General features: G+C 27.1%; 1 protein-coding gene across 1 annotated transcript; it reads right to left on the bottom strand.

The window, feature by feature from the left end:
- Nucleotides 1-9,902: 9,902 nt before the first annotated feature.
- LOC126551772 (uncharacterized) lies at nucleotides 9,903-11,291 on the bottom strand. The gene is made up of 3 exons (XM_050205909.1): nucleotides 10,852-11,291; nucleotides 10,541-10,662; nucleotides 9,903-10,467 (listed from the first exon to the last, which is right to left on the bottom strand). Exons 1-3 carry the CDS (start codon nucleotides 11,185-11,187, stop codon nucleotides 9,942-9,944), a joined length of 984 nt encoding a protein of 327 aa, XP_050061866.1. The 5' UTR covers nucleotides 11,188-11,291; the 3' UTR covers nucleotides 9,903-9,941.
- Nucleotides 11,292-17,007: the final 5,716 nt, after the last annotated feature.

Consider the following 17,007-nt stretch of genomic DNA (forward strand, 5'->3'; position numbering starts at 1 on the left):
ATAGTTGGTTATAGGTACAGTCTCAAATTCAAATAAAGGGTCCGTATTATGTATTCTTATTATTAATATATCGTGGCGTGTGGTACTAAAAATTGGGCAAAAAATGATGGAAATACACTCACCCTCGTCACCGGAAACGTGTAAACAGAAAAAGTGTCGGAGACCTGTAGGAAAAACAAGTATTAAAAAAAAACCAAAAAAAACTTTTTTCCCATGCTCTGACCATCTGAGTTATGGGTGCCGATAAAATATAAGGATGAAGGTAAAAAAAAAGTGAAATAAAGGGAAAACGATCGATATTGTATCTACTTGGTAATACGATATGCGTTCGACGAGTGTTCAGACAAAATCCATTGTTGTCTGTTTAAAATAATAAAAAAAAAATAATGTAAACAAGAAAAAAATATGGAAAGGACAATATGGGTTTTTTTTTGGCCAGTTTTCGGGAAGCATATTTTAGACATATGATTACTGTGGGACATCAGGAAGTATAGTATTTGCAAAGGCACCTTTGGTTATTTAAATAAATAAAAATAAAAAAATAAAACTGATTTATAATATATAATTATAGTGCCGATGAGCAGGTTGTCAAGGGGATTCGAAACGGAACAAACACCTGCTTTCGATTTCATGTTAAAAAAAAATCGAATAGATGTGTTAAAGGTGGTTGTCGGCGTAGGTGGTTCTCTGCAGAACGCGGTATTCACTATGTTTAATATTATGTGTTCCTATATACTGTCTCATTTGAAAATGCGACGTCATTTGCAGAAATATAATATGTACATTAACAATTTTCCGAAAATTTAAGCTCTAAGAAACTAAACAAGTCTGTGACTGCCGTGTGTAGAAACATAATCATTCTTCATATTTTATTTGTCTATTTTTTATGTTCTCGATACGTACTTAGGTAGGTTATTTTTAATTATCACGCTATAACACAGTAGGTACAAATAATTATTGTAGCAAAAAAAAATTACTGAATTATATAAGATTAAATTCAACGTACCTAAATAATTATTATGATCGCCTCGTAACTATAGAATAAAAACACAAACCTATAGTTATTGTCAGTTTATATTATAAATAAAATAAAAATCAGCTAAAAACAAAGATTGCAATTTATTGTATATTGTGATAAAATAAACGAAATAAAAAAAAATATTTATGACCACTTAAACATTTTTGTCTTACTTTGAAAATAAAATGTGCCTAAATGTTTTTTATTCTAAACTTAATTTTAAGTATATCATACTATAAATATATCACCTGATAATAATAAATTTGAATTATTTTATTTTACTGACTTTTGAACAGCTCAGCTATAAAATATTCAGACGAGAATTCGGCAATCAAATAAATGATAATATTTTTAAAAAACATTATACGATTTCCGATCATCATCTTTATGTGAGTTTAATTGTTCCAAAAACTTGAATTTGAATAAATTCATTATTAAAGGAAAATATTAAGCATGCATGAAGAATCGCGTTGTATATACAGGACTCGCGTTTTTATATAATGTCATATTATGACCCTATTAGGAGTACTAACATATTGTGTATAATACCCACTTTAAACCGAAAGTTTATACTATTTTGTTGTATAGTTACTCAAAATAGTATATGTAATATGTTTATAAAAAAAAATGCGATAATTCAGCGTAAAATATGTATTATTCAATGATATGAGATAGCAATATAACATATATTAGTATTGCAGTATAATGGCGAAAAGCAATGGAAAATAGTAGTGACGTCAACCACGGGTCACTTGTAGGTTCGTCGTGCGATCGCCTATCTCGTGTACCTAAGTATATAGGCTATACTGCAGTGTAATAATAATATTATTGTTGTGTATTATTGAGATCAGTTCACACAGTGATCTTGACTGAAGTTTATTTTCATTTGTTCTTTACAATCTGATGTGTAAATAGGGTACAGTAAAATATATTTTCAGACGCTATTTGCTCCCGTTTACTGTTCGTGTTGTTTAACGTACAATATAATATTATAATAAAATATACGCACAGTAATACGTCATTTAATATTATATATAGTTAAAAACTCGTGTTCGTAATAAATTATTCAACAGAATTCCATAAAATACTACCCCCGCCCCCCTGCCGCCCTAATATAGTTTAACAGGAAAAATGCCAATCGCGTTTAAACAAAAAAAGAACAATCTATTTAAGCATCGCTAAACAATAATAATATGACGTAAAGACAAAACAATAAAAAACAATTTCGACGGTCTGACGTACGAAATAATTTAATACACTTTCATTTTTACAATCAATACTCGGTCGTATAAATAAAATATGTACCCATGTTACAGACGCGTTTCTCTATTAATAATTTAATGAAATAAGATAGGTTTGAGGGGAATATAGCTAAGGGAGGTTTCCTATACATTGACAAATTATAACTGGCGCCGTCTAATACGCGTCTATATGACAGACGAGGCGAACTTATGATACTCGTGCCAAAGGTGGCACGTAGGCCAAGTTTTAACGATACGCGATAATATTATGTTTATTTAATTATATTTAAGCCTTGCATTTTATGAAAAAAAAAATTATTTTTAAAAAATAAAGTTTCCAATTATAAAGCTTGAAACTCATTATTTTCACACATAATGTTTTTTATATTACTTTGAAAAAAAAAATGGCTCATTCCACGTAATTTAAATATTCGTGTAAAATATTATACTCAAGAAAATTTATAGATTTAAAATTAAATAACAAGAATAATACATTATCGTCCAAACTATAACACGCACTGCAAATTATTTAAAAAAAATTTAGTGAACCTATTTTTATCAATACCGCCATCAGTCATCACACTGAGAAAATGTTGTGTGTAAGTACTTCTGAACATAATAATATCATCATGACGGTTATTATATATTATATATATTTCTTAAACTTATTACAAAAATAATTTAGTATGTCGTACTCGACCTGAAAGACGTTTGCCACCCATCGGTCTATGCGAAATTCAAATTGAACCTAAACAGTCGATAGTCGACGGCGATTAACAATCAATTATCATAAATGTCTAGTCAAAAATCGTATTGTGTCAACCGTTCCACTGCGTAATGAATGTATTTTTCATTTTCGTATAAGATATTATTTGTTGGAAAAATTATAAAAGTCAAAATGTCTATTTTTTACACGATTAAAAGTTACACGATCTATTATAGGTCAACAAAATCGGGAATTATATTTTTTCTTTTCTTTTTTTTTTTCGTGTTTTATACCGCTACAATATTATCTAAACTCTAATGATGACACGTAATATATTATCGAACAATAATAACACGAAGTAAGGAAAAAACAAGTGGCGTACGGTATAGATAATAACGTCGTTGTGGTTGTTTACCTACATAATATACTGATTGGCGATTGCACCGAGGCTATAGATCGATGTTTTCGCGTACGTTTTAGCTGCGGTTCGTTTAAACGGGTGTATCTATAAAATCTAAATGGGTACCTACATCAATTAACAAATTCAAACACTGCAATTATTTCAGACGGTTATGCGTTATTCCATTCAAGAGCATTACCCTTGAGAAAACAATTTGCGGTAAGCTCGTTTTCCGCATGATATTCGCATACGTTCCGACGATAATATTACATGTTATAAACAAACTACTACGAACCAAAGAAAATAATCGCGACGATGGCCAAACAAATGCGCATAAAATAATGATTTAAAATATAATTATCTAATTATATTTTATACTCGTAATAATATGATATACATTTTAACAAATTGTGTACCTATGCAATATAATATATATTATTATAATATTTATATCATATCTAATAATATATACGCACACACCAACGAAAGATTATAGTATAATAAATAATAATTATAATAATCGAAAAACCTATGTAGATAAGTGTGGACATTTTTTATCTATAAATACAACAAAATAATTACAGATTTCAGGTTTGCCATGACAAATGTTATACTGCAACGGCACATCGCTCATATTATTAAACGATACAGACTCCCGTGGTTCAGTACCTTTGAAATATTAGTGATTGTAATAATTAACTTTTATTCTTGATTGTACAAAATATTAAGATATTCAACACGGATTTCTTTAACGATAACAAAAGTTTTAACTTTCAAAAATATTTAAGGTCAAAATTTATGATAGAATATATTGTAATTTGTTTTTACAGTTTATTTTAGTTCATTTATACCGGTTATATATGAATAATATTATTTTACAAATAGTATATATTTTTGTGTCTATAAATTAGTGTTGTTGATCGTTTAATTTAATTATTTAAATCACCTGCGTAGATACATCGTTGTTACTTTTTTTTATATAAATATTAAAGAAATATTTTTTTTGTTAAATTACAACTTTACGTGAAAAATGTTGCTTATAACTTTTTAGATTTCAATGTAAAAATGTTATTTAGTATTTTTCTCGAATACGAGATTTACGTTTATTCACTTATATCTTTAAAATTTGGAAATAATTGAATTGAGACAGCAATAATTTTTAAAAAATTGGATGAATAGACATGATTCTAAATAGAAGAAAAATCTGTTTTCAGTCATACAGGATACACAATAAGTAAGGTAAGTAATGAGTAAGGATACTTTATTCCAATTATTACCCATAATTACGTATTTTTTTATTTCAGTACGTCAATGTCTATATAATGTAGAGTGGAGAGTAGAGTATTAAAGCGTTATACCTTTAAGCCCGCGTCAAAAAAATTAACGTCATGACGTACTCATGTCTATCAGTTTTAAACAATACTTTTTTTTTTTTATTATTAATTTTCTTTCAATAAAAAAACATTACAGATGGATACAGTGCTTCGATTTTAATTTCTACGAAGTTACGCGTAAAAATTAGATTATTTATGATACACCTAATATATTATATTATATAGTTATAACTTTCATAATAATCCATCATATTCACAATGAAACTTATTAGCTGTCTAAAACATGAATTACCATGTAGATTTTACTTAATATATATCACGTATGAAAAATTATCTAAATTTAAATGCAACGCTTATTGGAAATGGCTTGTGAAAAGCATACTATTCGAACAAGAAATACGATTACTTTTAATAGACGGCTCGTTCTGTTGTACGTATCACTTATCACGTAGGACCTAAATCCACATCGTCACAAAATGAAAACTTTTAAAATAATTAATTTGTCAGCAAACTACTAAAAATGATATAATAGTTTTAAATTGTTTGACGACGGAGTATAATATATTTACCTATGTGTAATATAATGTAGTTTTGCTTTTCGCATGTAACACGATATTACAGATTTTCGTGTGATTGAAAAGGATGTCCGGGGCGAGCAAAATCGAGTGGGATACTTAGAAACTGAAAGCGGAGGAGCGCAAATATTTTTTAGCACAATAAAATACACTTTTAAGGTTTTTTTTTTTTACAATTCAATTGAAAGCGAAATCAATGGAGGGCGGGACAGTATTACTGAACGTTCGTGTTCGATTTCACTAGAAATACCATATGCTCGAGTTGCAGTGGAATTCGTAAAAATATTATAAAACCTTGTACCTATAGTATTTTTTTTTATGTGAATAATACCCTCTTATATACCACGGCTATATCATGCATCACAATACAACGTAATATCAGGACACCAGGTACACTGAAATTCATACTAAATACAAGGTACCTAAGCGAAATATGTTATGTAGATCAAAAAATACGATTCATTTAAAAAAAAATGAATACCAACCATATGGTCCATATTATATAGTCGATTGTAGGCATACCTACAGCTTCCAAAATATTTTAAAACTGCACAATCAACCAAATCATAAATATTATAAGCGTATTTATATAATCGTTTTCGTAATTTATTATCCAGCTATAATAATATAGTGTATAATTATAGAAATATATAAAGTATTAATTATATTAGTTGCCACTTGCAAGTTCAAATTTCATTTTTTTTTCGAATTAAAATAACTGCGAAATATTTTTAGAAAATGTACCATTTACACATTTACATCTGGTACATCTGTGTACCAATCGATAGTTATTTTAACGTTATATTTATTTAATTATTTTCATTTTTGTGGTTCGAAAATCGCAACGTTGTCGTCGGTTGTGGTTTGTTGTGTTTATATTCGATGAATATTATTATGCTATCAATAACTGATATACACAAAGCAAATTTATTTATAATTTTATTAATGTTCGTCTGGTCTGGCGTCTCGTTTATTGTGTGGCTTTGAAATTTCGATAAGATTATAAGTAATTTTTGAGGGCAATTTTGACACAATAACGAATAAGTTTTAACGTAAGTAGTGAGAATTTTAACGCATTAGAGAAATTGAATAATGTATTCATTTCTATGTACCTATATAGATATATTTTATTATACTTTAAATGAAGTATAGGTTATTAAGCCTTGAGAAACTATTAAAAACATTTTAATATAATAATGACATGGATGTCCTTGAAAAAGTAATAAAATAATAATAAAAATACAGATGAAACATTTATTAATATCAATTTTTAGATGACTCACGAGTGTTTTATACGATAGAAATAGAACAGTTGGAGAGCAAAATAATTTCGCTCGGTTTCAATGACGATAGCAAAATAATAACATTATTTTACAATTCTATAGTATTGTCGAGTATTCAATGATTTGAGAAAAGAAATTCACAAGTTAACTGAAGAAGAACCCTATGTCATATAATTCCCTTCTCAACACCTCAACAATATAGCACTGATTACACGACTGAGTGATTACTGATTATTTATTAAAAATAATAATAAGGTGACAAATCAATGTCTAGTTAATGACACTTTATCGTATACTAACTACTTATTTAAAGCAAATATAATTTAGAATTTTATGATTTACATCACTCGTAAGATTAGTATTATTTATTATGCGTTTTATTCATAAACAGTTTTTCTTTGACATTTTGTATTTTTTACGAAATATTGATAATTCCAAAAATTTAGATTTTTTTTTTTTGGAATTTCAAGTTGTTAATTCTCAACCTGACATTAATATACTATAAATTACACGTTGAGTCATTAATAAAAATAATAGTATTCTACTATTCTATGAATCAAATGCATGTTGAATAAAACACAAATAATTATTTAAAAAATATATTAAAATTTGATTTACATAATTGTTGACTTCCTATTTCTAATAATATACATAAATATGTATTAATTTAAACAATAAAGTTATTTTTAAGAATTAATTATTATTATTTAAGTATATGAAAAACAAATTTGTATAATATTGATAATGTATAATAGTTAACGAACCTATAGTTATATATCTAATTATTATAGTAAAAAATAACAATTCAGGTACATTTTTATTCCAAGTATCCCTATAGTAATCTATACACAGCATACTATCATGTCCATGGAATACATTTTAATAAAATAGTTGAAAATCCTGCGTATTTAAATTTAATATTTCAATTCTGAATATGAATAAGTACATATTAAACGTATTTCAAATAATTTTAACCGTGATAATTGATTAATTTAAACTAATAATTAAATTTTTAGATTGGTAAATTTTAAGCTGTAACAAATTATTTATTGTTTGATTTAATTTTTTTTATTTTTTTTAATGTGTATTATGTTATGTGATTTGTGAAAACTAATAAATTGGGAAGGTTCCAATAATGTTTTCGTACTTTGTACGTGCTATATTCTAACCATCTAAATCTATTTATAATTTGTTTAAATTATATTTTATAATTAGTATTGTCTTTTTTAACTCGTTATTATATTTTTACATTACAATGGTAAGTAAATCTGCTCAAAAATCAATCTGTACAAATAACAAAAATTATACTTCATCAATTATAATCAAGTAGGTACACTTATAAGTTACAAGGCATATTCCTATACCATATGAGAGAAAATAAAAACAATTTTTAAGGTATAAATTAGATACCAAACTATGTGTCATTAACGGATGATTTTATAATCATGAAATTCTGATAAAAAAATAAAAAGATTCAGAAATCAATATTTAATTGGCAACTCGTCTCATTTGGTTTGCCAATGAAAAATCATTACGAGTTCAGAGTTGCAGAAACGCGCTGTCTAAAAAATCACGGTACGCTCATAAAAATAATAATAAATTATCATTTAAAGATGTTCAAAATGTTTTTAATTTATAATATTATAGGTATAAGTACCGTTAAGTATACTCGATCAATGGTAGTAGTATCTAATGAGTATGTATGCGTAAATAAATAAGTATTTAAATATCCATTTTAGGGAAAGAATTTGATCGCAAGTAATTCAAAACTAAAACGCAATACAATTTAAATAAATCGCTTTTAAGATTTTTTTAACTATTACGACTTCAATAAGGTATTTTTATGCGGTTAACCTTTTACTATAACATAAGTATATGCATTAAATTTTTAAAATAAAAACCTGTTGAGTTTTAAAATTAATCGGTGTACCTGCATAATAATGGTTTTATAATACTTTGCATATATTATTGTGTATCTGTATAAATATTGAGTAATGTTGCCATTGTGAGATAAAGTAGCTTTGATATAGAATATTTGTAACACCTCAAACATATAAATGTATTAATTCCCATGAGGATACACTGTTTTTTTGGTTTGAAAAAAAACACAATAAATTGCATATGACAAAGTATTAAACCCCAATCAGACAATATTTTATAGCACATAGTCACGCTACTGCAGATGTCTGTTTGTACGACTTCTTAGTTTCAACGTTTAAGTACTTACTGCGGGTGATTTTTTAAACAGTAAACACTTTTAATATCTTAGAAATTATTAATGTTTTTAAAATATTTTTCGTACTTGTTTTGTAGCTATTGAAAGTAACATTTTTGAAAAAAATCATTATTTTACCATATTTTGTATCGTATTTTTATTTTTATATTTTTAATATTTTTACTTTTTCAAATAAAGAGATACATTTTTAATTTAATATTCCAATCCAAAGTAGAAAATAATTACAAATTATTACCAACAATCAAACACTTGCCAACGGATGGTATATATAAATAACAATATTTCAATTTTAAATTCGAAATTATGTGACGTTTCCTCAATACACCTTGAAAAATTAGTTTTTAATTCTCAACGATTTTTTTACAAACGATTTACCAAGATTGAAGAAAAAAAATTGATAAAGCCAATTTTGTGGTGATGTTAAGAAAGTATACCTGAATTCCGTTTCATCATAATGATCGCCTAAGTTTTGATTTGAAAAAGTTTTAATTGTACTCGGAATTAACATTGTGTAGCTGAGTAGCTGTATGTTTTCGGCACATAATTCGGACCCACGAGTACAAATTATTATCCTTCTTCGATGATTTCTGGGAAAAAATCACACAAATTGTGTGCATAAATAATTTATTCATCGATTTTAATATTATTGAAACGCCTGTTTATTATTATAAAGTCAAATTTATTATACTTAGTATATGTTTTTAATAGGAGTTTGGCCAAAAATGACTTTTTAATTACTCAAAATTCTAATTTTATTATTAATAATGGTTGCCTACTATTTCTATTTGCTACCTATGTTGAACACAATTGTATAGGTAATAAATAATAATGTTATATACCTTATATTACAATTAATTACAATATAATAATTAAATTTTATATCCACACATTATATTACATTACACACATAACTATATTTAAATAGTTAGATGTACATTATATATTGTAATCAATTTATTAAACTAACAATTTCAATAATCACGTGTTATTGATACGTCATCGATTTAAACAGGAAGGGCAATAAAATTTTCTATGTACAAATTTTATAAATTATAATAATAAATAGTATTGAGATTTTTACGATACATATAATAATTAAAGACCATGAGTCGTTTGTAATTTTAAAAACATTTATTTGTCTGAAGTCGCTATATTTGTTGGTTATAGGTAAGAGGCATTTTCTTTTCGAAAATATTACTAATTAAATCTCTTAGTTCGTTGTTGTGCTGTTGTTCAGCCTCGAGCCGTTTTTCCAGCGATATTTTGTGAATGTTTTCAGAATCTATGCTAGTCAATATGTTCATTAAGTCTTTCTTTTCCTTCTGGAGTTGTGCAATACTGTTTTCAGCAATCTGTGCGCACCTCTTACTTTCGGCTAACTCCATTCTAAGCGCATTCATCTTGCTATTGTAGTTTAAAAGCGAAGTTTTCTTTAATGACTCGTTTAGTTTACTGCCCAATGTGATGCCGAACTTTTCCAAATACTGCTTGGCAGAGGCGACGATTTCTGATTCGATTTGTTCAAAATCATCGCCTGCTATTTTTAACGTAGAATTGACTTGAAGTATTACGTCCTCGAGAGTTTTACATTTCTGTTTATCTGTTAATTGTTTCAAACATTGGTAGTAAGCGTTGTTAATGCTAAGCATAGAAACAATATTTTGCCAAAAACGTCTAACCACACAAAACAAAACAGAAAAAAAAAATATAAATTATTTTGGTTATATATATTTTAATTTTATCTAACTCGGTCAGTCCAGTTTTGAAATCCATATTTTCAGATTTAAACATAGCATGTTTTTCTATCTGCTGTGAGTTTGGATTATCTACCACGTGAGCAGTAAAAACTTCAAACACATGATTTTTCACCTAAAACATTTTGATTTAAGCTTCAAAAACATTACTTAAGTATAATATTAATTATTATTATTTATATACTGTTAAAATAGATAAATGTATGTATGTATATATATATATATATATTTATATATATAAATATATAAATAAAATTAATTTTATCAGATAGTAATAAGTACTAATAACATATTATAATCTCACAATATTTTCGACGTTTTCCACCTGTTTCGTGTCACCTTGCATTTTTATACAATCGTTTGATGTACATACATTTTTACGAGCATTGATAAATGGTTTCTGTTTGGTTTTGAAATCATAACCTTTAGCATTTAGTAAGTTTTCTTGAAACGACCTATGTTTGTCGATTAAAGCTTTTACGTTTGTACGTATTTCAATAGGTTCTCGTTCATGAACCGTGTTGAAACTTTTGTAAGACGCAAACGAATGGTCCGATTCATCTAATATAGGAGATGACAATTCAATACAAGGCATCGATTTTGTACCTTCGATTGTTATATTAGGTCCCGGTTCTGACATGGCTAAATAATTATTCGCGTAGATGACACTAGGTGGTTTATAATATATCGTTTTTTTTAAAAAAAAAATATTTCTCGCAGTTCGAGTACCTATAATTTACATATGGCTAAATGTATTTTCGTAAATTGTAACAATAATAATAAAATAAATTTGAGTTAAATAAAATTTCTAAAATTTACAATTTACCGTACATTATAACACATTATAAGTTAGGTGGAATACGTTGTCAACAAACACGTGATTCTGTAGCGTAGCATCCTGAATAGACGAATTATTAAAAACCTAGCCAACAGCTATATTTGTAAAAGATTTTCATTCATTTCTAATATTAGGACTTAACACTGAAAAAAATTTTTCCATCTACTTGTCCACCTTTGCCAACCTACATCTATAAAACTATGCAACATTTATACCATTTATAACAAAAAAGTTCGTTTTACCAATCAGGTTTTTAGATTGGGATTATAACGGTGATATGCTATATACATTAACATGTTCTGCGTAAAGAAATGAATTTTATGTACCTGTTCTACACCTATATAATAACAAGTATAAATGTGCATAGTAATATACAGGGTGGTTCAGTAACCATGTTCATCCCCATTTTTTCTTTTGATAACAAATTTATCCAAATTCTGATTTTTGGAATTCTTATTTAAAAATACGTATTTTCAAATAATTCAGATTTTTACCATTTAATGAGTGACCTGTGGCAATACAATTTTCTGTTTTTAAAATGCGAACATTCCTTTATTACTGTCAATTGTTATACAGGTAATGTTCTTGAAAACGTATATGTATCAAACTAAAAATTTGAACAGTTTTTAAGTTATTAAATTCTTTAGGATAATTATATATAGTCTTTAAAAATGGTTTAAAAAAATATAAAATAGATTTAATTTTGAATCTAGTTTTTATTATACTTAAGCCATTTTCTAAAATTCTAAATGTTTAAATCTCGATAGCCAAACATAGCCCCAATATCTTCCAAATCCGATATTGTAGACATTTAATACTTTAATAGTAACTATACTAACTAGTAGATATAAAATTACCTAGCCCGAAAACTACCTAATTATTCAAACTTTGATTTTGACACGTAAAAATATATTCAGAAAAATTATATACACTAAATAGGTAGTTTGAAACATGAAAGGAGATTTTTATTCGAAAAACGGGTAGTGAGAAAACTTTAAGAATTTAAAACTATGGTCTTTTCAGATAGATATTTACTTATAGAATTTTCGATCATCAGGTTTCGAATAGTTGCATAATTAAAAAAATAAATAAAAAAGGGTTGACCATACTCGGTGAATCATCCTGTACAATATTATTGTGACTCGGTGAGAGATGTACAGCAGTCGCAACATATTATTTTAAATATTTGAGTGAGTAGGTACGTTTACCAATGTATTAAAATGTTATGTAACGCGAAACCCCGCACTGGCGTGTGCACGGAATACGTTGTTGTTTTTTATTTCACCCGAACCCGTCCGTTTTCCGTTTCAACGTAAAATTGTTGCAGTTTGACACAGAGCCACGCCGTCGCATTTGTGCTATTAGAACGTGTAGTAAGATATACATAATAATATAATACACATATACGTTTGTGTACCGTTTTAACACCGTTTCGAATGTTTCGATACACGTGAAATAGTGGTTTACGTAATGACATCGATGTGGTACGACGTACGTACCTTATAGTAATATTTTATTGTTACACCCGAGAATCTCGTATGAGATGTGCACATAAATAGTCAGGTACTGTACGCAATAGCATTTGTGTACGATATGCATATAAATTTATTATTATAATATTATGTGTGCGCGAAATTCTCGTACACAATATCATATATTACGAGCGATGCCGTCATGCCGATATCCATACACCTAGCATGCCGTACTAGTTAAAAAGTCAAAGCTTGATTAAAAATATTGAGTTACCTAGATACGTCTTTTTAGCTTTTTTGCATTAAATTTGTTTATTTAGTAAATGATTGATTGTTATTGATATTGACTCGATAAATAACGACTTACTTTCAATCAAATCTCAGTTACGTTTATTTAAAAGTAATAAATTTAATAAATTAATCATTGGTGATAGTGCATAGCAGGTAATACGAAATTAAAAATATAATTTTTAAATTTTGCTTCTTATGTCACCACTCGCCCATAAGCCAGAATTAAAATTAACTTATTTTTGATGCCATGTGGGCAATAAATAAATTTTATTTTGAATTTAAAGGGAAGAGAGGCTCCGTGCCTCTATGCTTGCACTGTTGCTTGTGATAGATCTTACAATAAAAAATTTAATATTTCTCAAGATCGAAATGATGTATTAGTACATGTTACTAAGTAACTACTAATATTAAGATTAATTTTAGGTGTTTAAAGCACTGTGGAATCTTTTAAAAGTATACATATTAAAAAATAAATATTATACATAATTTAAATAGGTAACTTAAGTTATAACTTAAATTTCCTTTTTACTTTTTTTTACATAGATATAAGTGCCTAACTATTGATCATTTGTATGCGCGTGAAGCATTTAATGTAGGTACATTGGGTTTTTAAGTTGATTTAATAAAAAATTTAAATTTTATTGTAAATAATAAAGTAAAAGTATGTAAAAAAGCGAAAAATAAATTAAATAGAACATAAAATATTAAAAATAGCAATATAAAAATGTCATACCTGAACATATCTTATTTTTGTTACACCTAAATAAATACTAAATAGTAAGTACACACTATATAATTTTATTACAAAAAAACAAAATCATGTCGAACGGTATAAGTAAAAATAAAAATAAATGCCTATTGGTTACAATGTTACTAATTATTATCAACCCTACAATAGTAAGTAGGTATGTTTAGTAAAATCAAATATAAATATATTCAAAATTTAAACATTATTTCTTTAGGAACTATTTTTTCGTCTTTATAAGTATACAGTTTCGTTAATCGTTAAATATAATATTATAATATTATACATTTATAAAATCACACACCTAACTGAAAACGAATACAAATTACAAAATTTCCTACCACTATCGCTATATTTAATGTCACTTATATTTTATAATTCACCAATACAACATCAAATTTTTTTTCATTTCACTAATCGATTTTGATGGGTTGAAAAAAATATAAACGACAGACTCAACAGTATACTATAATATCATGTAAATTAAAAAATGCCGTTTTTTGATAGTCACTCAGTCACTCGACAGTTGAAGCCGAGCATCGTCACACACTTTACATAATGCAAAAATGTTCATCACTTTTTTTGTGAGCACTTAAAGTAGGTCAATATTGTGTTAAAAAAAATATAAATTTATTATCCACAATATCCATACAATTTCACATTTCTATAAATCTTATTAGTCATTTGTATTTAAATATTATGCAAGTACAGCTAATACTAATTTTTTTCGATAAACCTTATGTGCTCACAGTTAAATAAATAAACCATCACTTCTTTTCAAATAATATATTATGGTTTTGTGATCTTCATTGTTTGGAAACTCGTTTCCAATTAGTTTACCGAGAAACACATAATATGTTTAAGGTTTCTTAATCAATCACCTTATGCTTATTTTATTATACGGAATTGTTATGTAAACGACCATGGGGTTACTGTGATATATTTATGTTGTATTATTGTTAACCAGCTATATTTTTTTACAATTATTAAGTAACGGATTAGCGGATTCTACCACCTTCAAAGTCTATCTTTTTCTCGAACATGATAATTAAATTTAAATTCGGAGAATTATAAAATTACTCGAATAACGTCGTCGTGTCATGCATAGGTACATAAGATTTCAAATAATGTAATATATCGTTTAGAAAATTTGGAACACAAACTTTCACATTTATTTGATTATCCTAACAAAAATATTAGAGTAATATACAAACATAAATATAGTATTATAATATAAAGCTAAGCTAAGATAAATGAACATTGATTAAAGCTAAATGAACAAGTTAATTTTTTTAAACTTGGTAATTCAATTAATAAGTTAATAAAATTATAATTTAAAAAAGATTTTGTATTATTATGAAAGATAATACGTCAAGTTAAGTCTAATATATCTTGAACTATAGTTGGAACTTTTTTTTAACCACGCTTTACACAAACATTTTAAACAAATTAATATTTTTGATTTAATAATTCTGTTGATACAAAAATGTATTTGATAACATAAAATATACCTGAGCACCAATACGCTTAATGTGCAATAATTAGAAATAGTAAGTGATTTTTCAACAAAAAATTTTGTTATTATTTTAAAACTTTTTAAAAACATACAGCAATAATCAAAAGTTAAGACAAGTCATATCGATAATGTGGCTTGTCTTAACTTAGATATTAATTAAAAACAATTAATTAATATCTTTTAGTCGTATCAGGTTAATATTTTCCTCCAAATAAACTTTTAACTTTTCGAGTTAAATGTGTTGTCTGTTACTTATTTAATTATTGATTTACCTATAACTATTGAATGAGGTGGTTTACGAAAATATGTTTTGTTTTTTTAAACGATGACTAGTATAACGAAGGTCAGTTACTCAGTTTTTACTGCTTTAAATACTTTTTCTCGTATTATTTTAAGTAATCGATGATTCACGTATATTACGTTTATTTTATATTTATCTTAACCACTTACAACTTTTAACTATTGGACGCAGGTATCTACAACAATAATAACACTTCAAAAGTCCTTGGCCAGCGGTAGCGAAATCGGGTGGTACTCGATTTGACGGAAACGCCGGCGCATGTCGTAGACAGAAAAAAATTATATTTTCCAAACGATTGTAATATTCACGAAATACCGGTATGTTATATTATTTATATTATTTGTTAAATAATAGGGACCTTTATATGTACTAAAAACGCCACTAGTTCTGCAAGTCTCAAAATTTAGAAAAAATAAGTGCCTATCGTCACATAAAAAATTGAAGTCGAACATCGTAGGCCACGAAAAATATAATTTACAACCAAAATCGATACATCGGATAAATCGTATATTGAAATACATACATCTTTTTGAATTGCTAGTGTTTTATTTTTCGGAATAAAGAACATTTTAGAATTTACGAGTTCCTTGAATAACTGAAGCCGCAGTAAAATAAATAAGCCGAACGTTTTAATTATTAACACAGTATGATGGTTAAGTATGCATTTTATAAATTATATAAGTATAACATAGTATAACGAAATATTGTGGTAGACATATGCTTATTTTTACCAGCAGTAAATTACTAGTAAATATTTCGAAAACCATTATTTTACCCAAACGAAATATTAAATATATTATTTAATGTTATTTGCGTTATGTTATAACACAACGAAGTCATATTAGACGAACTATATTACTTTTCCTTGGAAATAATTTAGCCGTTTCCGAATAATGCCAACCCTCTCTCTGAACGTCAATTCTGCAATTTTTCACGGTCCCGAAGAGCTGCTATTACCTGCAATATATACGAGGACTAGGTGAAAAATTTTCATTTGAACGGAAAATCAGACAACTGATCGTTAATTAGTAATTGGCGGAACGTGTTGGGCCAGGTTGAGGATATTATGCAGAGGTCAGAGGTATATGGCATTTCTTTAGTATTCGATAAGGAAATGCGTCAACGTATACCATTTATATGTATATATTTTGACGTCGCATGTTCGACGATCACTTATTGTATCCTATATTTCGTCCGATAATATTAATATTATTATTATTTTTTGACATTGATAGTAATGAAATCCTTATCTGCAGACCGGCGACACTTCATAAGAACTACGCGTGACGCGACTATA

The sequence above is a fragment of the Aphis gossypii genome, chromosome X, assembly GCF_020184175.1.
Source record: "Aphis gossypii isolate Hap1 chromosome X, ASM2018417v2, whole genome shotgun sequence".
Classification (NCBI taxonomy): Eukaryota; Metazoa; Arthropoda; class Insecta; order Hemiptera; family Aphididae; genus Aphis; species Aphis gossypii.

What these genes read in the sequence shown, in the direction of transcription:
- LOC126551772 (XM_050205909.1), bottom strand. Translation starts at nt 11,187, where the DNA reads ATGTCAGAACCGGGACCTAATATAACAATCGAAGGTACAAAATCGATG. An exon ending in TGGAAAACGTCGAAAATATT is followed by an intron (nt 10,663 to 10,851) that starts GTGAGATTATAA and finishes AAAATGTTTTAG; the next exon opens with GTGAAAAATCATGTGTTTGA. An exon ending in TTCAAAACTGGACTGACCGA is followed by an intron (nt 10,468 to 10,540) that starts GTTAGATAAAAT and finishes TTGTGTGGTTAG; the next exon opens with ACGTTTTTGGCAAAATATTG.